Source organism: Lepidochelys kempii, chromosome 23 (assembly GCF_965140285.1).
Source record: "Lepidochelys kempii isolate rLepKem1 chromosome 23, rLepKem1.hap1, whole genome shotgun sequence".
Taxonomy (NCBI): Eukaryota; Metazoa; Chordata; order Testudines; family Cheloniidae; genus Lepidochelys; species Lepidochelys kempii.
This window is the reverse complement of record NC_136402.1, coordinates 18,556,467-18,564,383: the sequence shown is the minus strand read 5'-3', so window position 1 is coordinate 18,564,383 and position 7,917 is coordinate 18,556,467. Positions and strand designations below refer to the sequence as shown.

Below are 7,917 nucleotides of genomic sequence, written 5' to 3'. Positions count from 1 at the left end.
AGGAGCAGGGAGATGACCCTTTAGTAGATCTATTCCCTGGGACCAGAGCTGGTTCCCCCCTGGAAACAATTCCCCTCTCGGATCAGCTAACCCTGCCCAGCAAGCTGAGGTCAGGGAGGTGCTGCATCCATCCCGACAGCTGTTTTCCAACCAGCCTGGACGCACTAATCTGACTGTCCACCGGGTGCAGACAGGGTCGCACCCGCCGATAAGATGCTCCCCCTTCTGAGTCACAGGGAAAACTGCTCAGGACCTGGAAAGAGAGGTCCCGGACATGCTGGCTTTGGGGGTGATCCAGCCATCTGCCAGCCCTTGGGTCTCGCCGGTGGTGCTGGTCCCCAAAAAGGACGGGTCGGTCCGGTTCTGTGTGGACTATCGGAAGCTCAATGCCATCACTGTATCTGATGCCTACCCCATGCCCAGACCAGACGAGCTCCTAGACAAGCTGGGAGGAGCTCAGTACCTTACCACCATGGACCTTACAAAGGGCTACTGGCAAGTGCCGCTGGATGCAGATGCCCGGCTGAAATCGGCCTTTATCACCCCTCTGGGGCTCTATGAGTTCCTGACCCTGCTGTTTGGCCTCAAGGGAGCGCCGGCCACCTTCCAGCGCCTGGTGGGCCAGCTCCTGAGGGGGATGGAGAGTTTTGCTGTGGCGTATATTGATGACATCTGTGTCTTTAGCCAGACCTGGGAGGACCACGTGTCCCAGGTTAGACAAGTGCTGGACCGACTCCAGGGGGCTGGGCTGACTGTAAAAGCAGAGAAGTGCAAGGTGGGGATGGCGGAAGTGTCTTACCTGGGCCATCGGGTGGGGAGCGGCCGCCTAAAGCCGGAACCAGCCAAGGTGGAGGTGATCAGAGACTGGCCCGCTCCCCACACCAAAAAGCAGGTCCAAGCCTTTATTGGGATGGCAGGATACTACTGACGATTTGTGCCCCACTTTAGCGCCATAGCCACCCCCATCACTGAGCTAGGCAAGAAGGGGAAGCCAGACAAGATGGTCTGGACCGAGCAGTGCCAGGAGGCTTTCCGGGCGCTGAAGGAGGCTCTGGTCAGTGGCCCAGTTCTGGCAAACCCAGACTTTGACAAGCCCTTTGTGGTGTTCACCGACGCCTCCGACACGGGACTGGGGGCGGTGTTAATGCAGGAGGATGGAAAGGGGGAGAGACACCCCATCGTGTACCTGAGCAAGAAGCTGCTACCCCGGGAGCAACACTATGCGGCCATCGAGAAGGAGTGCCTGGCCATGGTGTGGGCCCTCAAGAAACTAGAGCCCTATCTCTTCGGGCGACACTTCACCGTCTACACCGACCGCTCCCCCCGAGCTGGCTGCACCAGATGAAAGGAGCCAAGGCCAAGCTCCTGAGATGGAGCCTGCTCCTGCAGGATTACGACATGGACGTGGTCCACGTGAAGGGAAGGGCCAACCTGATAGCGGATGCGCTGTCCCGGAGAGGGGGCCCCGAACTTCCCCAGGTCACTGGTCACAGTGACCCCGCTCCGCAGGGAGGGGGGAGTGTTGACCTGGGGATGTGCCCTGGGGATGTGCCCAGGGGATGGGAGACCTGAGAGCCTGTCACCTGAGCCAGGAGGGGAGGGTGACACCTCGGCCAGGAATGTGGACGGAGGCTGCAGCAGGGAACCGGCTGGGGGGGGGGTTAGTTTCAGTTTGGGGCTGGGGGGAGGAACACAGGGAACCCCAGGGCTGGGGTCTAAGCTCCCTGCTCCCCCAGAAGGACGTGACTGAGGGGTCCTGGGGGTACCCACAAGCTCTGTTTTGGACTGTGTTCCTGTTGTCCAATAAACCTCCTGTTTTACTGGCTGGCTGAGAGTCTCAGTGAATCCCGGGAAGAGGGGTGCAGGGCCTGGACTCCCCCACACTCTGTGACAGAGGGGCACGAGCCGAGCTGGGGGGCTGTGGGTCGGGAGTGAGGGGCACCGGCCAAGCTGGGGGCTGCGGGTCGGGAGTGAGGGGCACCGGCAGAGCTGGGGGGGCTGGGGGCTGCGGGTCGGGAGTGAGGGGCACCGGCTGAGCTGGGGTGGGGCTGGGGGCTGCGGGTCGGGAGTGAGGGGCACCGGCCGAGCTGGGGGGGGCTGGGGGCTGCGGGTCGGGAGTGAGGGGCACCGGCCGAGCTGGGGGCTGCGGGTCGGGAGTGAGGGGCACCGGCAGAGCTGGGGGGGCTGGGGGCTGTGGGTCGGGAGTGAGGGGAGCCGGCGGGGCAGGGGGCTGCGGGTCGGGAGTGAGGGGCACCGGCAGAGCTGGGGCGGGGCTGGGGGCTGCGGGTCGGGAGTGAGGGGCACCGGCCGAGCTGGGGGGGGCTGCAGGGCGAGAGTGGAGGGCTGACATGTCCCCTGGGAGCCCGGACGCCTGGGTTCCTCCTGGCTCTGGGAAAGGCTGGGAGCCCGGACGCCTGGGTTCTCGCCCTGCCCCAGCAGTTCCCGCGGCGCAGCCGGTCCCTCGCTGAGGGTGAGGGACGTGCGAGGCGCCGCGGCGGCTGGTTCGGCCGCGACCGAGCTCCGAGGAACCGCGACGGCTCCGCTCCCGCTCCCGCTCCGCCCCCCCCCGCTCCCGCTCCCGCTCCCGCCCCCGCCCCGATTCCTGGAAAATCACCTCGACGCCCGCCGCGGCGGCCGGCGGGGCGGGGCCATGCAAATGAGGCCGGCGCTGGTTGGCTGGCGGCGCGATGGTCGCGAGGCAGCCGCGCGGCGTGGCGCGAGTCGGTCCGGGGCTGAGCTCGGGGCGGCTGCGGGGTCCGAGGCTGCGGGGCGGGGGGCGCGATGCTGCCCCAGGCCACGGGGGGGCGCTGCTGCCCCGGAGGTGAGGCCCGGCCCCTGCCCCTGCCCCCCCTGCTCCTGCCCCCCAAGCCCCCTCCTGCCCCACTGCACCCTTCCCTCCCCTCTCCTGCCCTGTGGCCCCCTCCTGCCCCACAGTCCCCACCCCACTGTCCCCTCCTGCCCCACGGCCCCCTTCCCTCCCCCCCCTCCTGCCCCATGGCCCCCATCCTCCTACTGCACCACTGCCCCACAGCTCCCACCCCACTGTCCCCTCCTGCCCCACTGCCCCGGAGGTGACACCCTGTCCACTGCCCCCTCCTGCCCCACGGGCCTCTCCCCTGCCCTGCCCCACTGCCCCCTTCCCTCCCCTCTCCTGCCCTGTGGCCCCCTCCTGCCCCACAGTCCCCACCCCACTGTCCCCTCCTGCCCCACGGCCCCCTTCCCTCCCCCCCCTCCTGCCCCATGGCCCCCATCCTCCTACTGCACCACTGCCCCACAGCTCCCACCCCACTGTCCCCTCCTGCCCCACAGCCCCCTTCCCTCCCCCCCTCCTGCCCCATGGCCCCCATCCTCCTACTGCACCACTGCCCCACAGCTCCCACCCCACTGTCCCCTCCTGCCCCACTGCCCCGGAGGTGACACCCTGTCCACTGCCCACTCCTGCCCCACGGGCCTCTCCCCTGCCCTGCCCCACTGCCCCCTCCCCTCCCCTTCTCCTGCCTTGGCTCCTGTCCCACTCCCCGGAGGTGAGGCCTGGCCCCTGCCCCGCTCGCCACTGTCCCCTCTCCTGCCCCACTGCCCCGTCCCCTCCCCTCCACATTTCCAATTTCTCTCCGTTCACTTTCACACCTGGTCTGTCTCTGTGTTCCACAGCTCCCCCACCCCGGGGTCCTGGGGGGGCTCCTCTCCCCTGTATCATTCCCCGGGGCTCTCTGGGGCCCCTTCATCTCCCCCGAGCCCGCCACGATGCCTGGCTCCCCCTCTGCAGAACCGGCCCTGCCCTTGTCTCCCACTTCATTCCTTGGGCTGGGGTGGGGGGACACCCGGCCCTGGGAGGGGAGTGGGGGCTAGAAGCCAGGACAGCTGGGTTCTCTTTTCCACGAGAGTAACATTCTGCCCTCCCCAGGGAAGGACAAAGACGCCTTTGACACTGTGTATCAGCTTGGGGGGCTGCTCGGGAAGGGCGGCTTCGGGACCGTCTATGCTGGTCACCGGCTGGCTGATGGACTGCAGGTGAGAAAACCGGCTGGCCCCAGGGGTGTGGGGAATGGGGCAGGGGTCTGTCCCCTCTGGGGGGCTTCGGCCCCAGGGCGGGACTGGCTGGCTCAGGGAATGGGGTGGGGAATGGGGCAGGGGCCTGATCTCTGTCTCTCTCTGCAGGTCGCCATCAAACACGTCGGGAAAAACAAAGTGACCCACTGGTCCAAGCTGGTAAGTTTTGTGGGGAGGGGGCTTGAGGCAATGATTGGATGTGTGTGTGGGGGGGGGGTCATTTAGTTTAGGAGCTAATTCCTAGACTCCACTCGTTAGCTCAGGGTGCTCTTGCTGGTTAATTGCTTCCCCTTTGGAAAGCTCCACCTGATGACTCACGCTGAGTCTGTGTCCTGACTGTGGGCCTGGGGAGGTTAACGAGGGGACAAGCTCAGCAAATTCCCATTGGGGTCCTCAAAACGGCGCTTAGATCCTTGGACAAGGATTTATGCAAATTAAACCCAGACTCCTCCTTTCCAATTGGGTCCAAATAAAGGGGGCGGGTCTATGGGCTGAAGGTGCTTTATCATAGAAATCACTATAACCTCTACTGCCCCCTGCAGCACGGCACCCCCCAGCGCCCGGCCGTGACTGCCAGGACTCCTGGGTTCTCTCCCCGGCCCCGGGATGGGAATGGGATCTAGTGGTTAGGGCAGGGGGAGACTAGGAGCCAGGACTCCTTGGCTCTGCAGCATAAGGCCCAGCCTCAGTCTCCCCCCTTTCTCTCTCCCCACAGCCCAGCGGCCTCCGGGTGCCCCAGGAGGTGATGCTGATGAAGCGGGTGTGTGCCAGGGGCGGGCATCGGGGCGTGATCCGCCTGCTGGACTGGTACGAGACCCCTGAGGGGTTCCTCCTGGTGCTGGAGCGGCCCGAGCCCTGCCAGGATCTCTTCGACTACGTGACGGAGCGGGGGCCCCTGGCCGAGGGGCAGAGCCGGCGCTTCTTCCGCCAGGTGCTGGAGGCTGTGGGTCACTGCCACGCCCGGGGGGTGGCACATCGGGACATCAAGGACGAGAACATCCTGGTGGAGCTGCACACCGGCCGCCTCCAGCTCATCGACTTCGGCTCCGGCGCCCTCCTGAGGGACTCGGTCTGCACGGAGTTTGACGGTGCGGAGCCCGGACACCTGGGTTCTCTCCCTGGCTGTGGGAAGGGACTGGGGGCTGGTGGGTTAGAGCTGGGGGGGGAGCTGGGAGCCCGGATGCCTGGGTTCTCTCCCCGCCTCCGGGAGCCAGCCCTGCTAACCTGTGTGCCCCCCCTCTCCCCAGGCACCCGTGTGTACAGCCCCCCGGAGTGGGTCGGCCTGCAGCAGTACCATGTGCTGCCGGCTGCCGTCTGGTCCCTGGGCATCCTGCTCTACGACATGGCCTGCGGTGACGTCCCCTTCCAGCGGGACGAGGAGATCCTGGCCGCGCAGCTCCACTTCCCGGAGCCCCTGTCTGACGGTGAGCGCCCCCCGCCGGGGCCCTGCCCCCTACGCCCAGCGCAGCCCCCTGCCCCCTACGCCCAGCGCTGCCCCCCGCCGGGGCCCTGTGTCCCCTACGCCCAGCGCTTCCCCCTGCCCCCTACGCCCAGCGCTTCCCCCCGCCAGGGCCCTGTGTCCCCTACACCCAGCGCTGCTCCCTGCTCCCTACGCCCAGCGCTGCCCCCCGCCGGGGCCCTGCGCTCCCTACGCCCAGCACTGCCCCCTGCTGGCCCTCTGGGGTACTGCGCCCGACACATTCATCTTTCATTCTTTCACACTCACCCCCCTGTCCAAAATGATTAGTTGGGTGGGGGGTACAGCATTGGTGGGAGGGGTCTGGGAGCCAGGACTCCTGGGTTCTCTCTAACCTCCTTTCTCATTTTCCCCCTGCCCCCCAGGCTGCCAGGATGTGATCCGGTGGTGTCTGTCCCCAGAGCCTGCAGACCGACCCACACTGGAGCAGCTTCTCCTGCACCCCTGGCTGCAGCCAGATCCCCAGCTCCAACCAGAGGAGGAGCCACAGAACCCAGCACCCCCTAGGGGCACCGCTGGCAACAGCAGCTGCTGAAAGACTTGGCTTTACCCGGCATCTCCCTGCCGGGATGGGGACCCACCCATGGGGACCACTTCAGCCTAAGGCAGCTGGGCCTGTGGCCAGCTGAGATCAGAGTTGACCTGGTTTTACAGGTGTCTAGACCTGGGGATAGAACCCAGGAGTCCTGGCTCCCAGCCCCCAACCACTAAGACCCAACTCCCCTCCCAGAACTGGGGAAAGAACCCAGGAGTCCTGTCTCCCAGTCCCTCCCTCCCTCCCTCCCCCCAGTTCTTCCTCCTCCCCCGCTAGAGGTTTGGATTCTGGTCCCTCTCGAGGATCAGCCGTGTCTCTGTACGTGTAAATACTTGTGTATTGCCATGAGCTGGGCTCCCCTCAGTACCAGCCCATGAGGTGGGGATGAGGTTTGGGGGGCTCTAGCCCCCCCCATTTCCAGCCCCTCGTACGCTCCCCAAGGTGTGGCTTACTGGGCTGAGACTGAGGTACCTTATCTAAGCTGCTTAACGGGCCCCGATGCAGGGGACCCCGGTGCCAGCGTGAGATTCAGACCAATTCTGTACAGGATTGAGAGGAAGAAAAATCTATTTAAATAAAAGAGGTTTTATCTTTATCCAGAAAATCTTTGTAGAGTCAGTGCTTCCTCTCACTATGTGGAGGTGGGAACCCAGGAGTCCTGACTCTCATCCCTGCCCCAGCTCTAACCTACCAGGCCCCAGGCCCCTCTCAGAGCCAGGGAGAGAACCCAGGCATCCTGGCTCCCAGCCCCTCACCCACACTAAAGGTGTAGTTCCAGCCAGCACTCCCGGATCCAGCAGTGACGCACACACACTTACCAGGCGTCCCCTACGTCAGCCCTGTATTTACCTGCCCTGCCCTGCGCACACCTGCTGTGACAACAACCGCGCCCCAACACCTGTCAGCGTTTCATACGCCCGCCCCAGCCACACTCTTCCCAGTCCCAGCTGGGGCTTCAAAGCTCAAGGGGGCGGGGAATGGGGCAGGGGCCTGTCCCCTCTAGGGGGCGCCGGCTCCCACCCGGCCCCAGGGCGGGGCCTGGCTGGCTCAGGGGGGCAGGGAATGGGGCAGGGGCCTGTCCCCTCTAGGGGGTGCTGGCTCCCACCCGGCCCCCGGGCTGGGCCTGGCTGGCTCGGGGGGGCGGGGAATGGGGCAGGGGCCTGTCCCCTCTAGGGGGCGCCGGCTCCCACCCGGCCCCAGGGCTGGGCCTGGCTGGCTCGGGGGGGCGGGGAATGGGGCAGGGGCCTGTCCCCTCTAGGGGGCGCCGGCTCCCACCCGGCCCCAGGGCTGGGCCTGGCTGGCTCGGGGGGGCGGGGAATGGGGCAGGGGCCTGTCCCCTCTAGGGGGCGCCGGCTCCCACCCGGCCCCAGGGCTGGGCCTGGCTGGCTCGGGGGGGCGGGGAATGGGGCAGGGGCCTGTCCCCTCTAGGGGGCGCCGGCTCCCACCCGGCCCCAGGGCTGGGCCTGGCTGGCTCGGGGGGGCGGGGAATGGGGCAGGGGCCTGTCCCCTCTAGGGGGCGCCGGCTCCCACCCGGCCCCAGGGCTGGGCCTGGCTGGCTCGGGGGGGCGGGGAATGGGGCAGGGGCCTGTCCCCTCTAGGGGGCGCCGGCTCCCACCCGGCCCCAGGGCTGGGCCTGGCTGGCTCGGGGGGGCGGGGAATGGGGCAGGGGCCTGTCCCCTCTAGGGGGCGCCGGCTCCCACCCGGCCCCAGGGCTGGGCCTGGCTGGCTCGGGGGGGCGGGGAATGGGGCAGGGGCCTGTCCCCTCTAGGGGGCGCCGGCTCCCACCCGGCCCCAGGGCTGGGCCTGGCTGGCTCAGGGGGGCGGGGAATGGGGCAGGGGCCTGTCCCCTCTAGGG

At 67.2% G+C, this 7,917-nt stretch overlaps 1 protein-coding gene across 1 annotated transcript; it reads left to right on the top strand.

The window, feature by feature from the left end:
* The first annotated feature begins 2,315 nt into the window (after positions 1–2,315).
* Positions 2,316–6,666, top strand: PIM2 (Pim-2 proto-oncogene, serine/threonine kinase). The gene is given in 7 exon segments (XM_078850265.1): positions 2,316–2,770; positions 2,772–2,821; positions 3,905–4,011; positions 4,159–4,209; positions 4,766–5,138; positions 5,298–5,474; positions 5,893–6,666. Coding segments are annotated over 7 exon segments (1,011 nt in total). The 5' UTR covers positions 2,316–2,687; the 3' UTR covers positions 6,063–6,666.
* Positions 6,667–7,917: the final 1,251 nt, after the last annotated feature.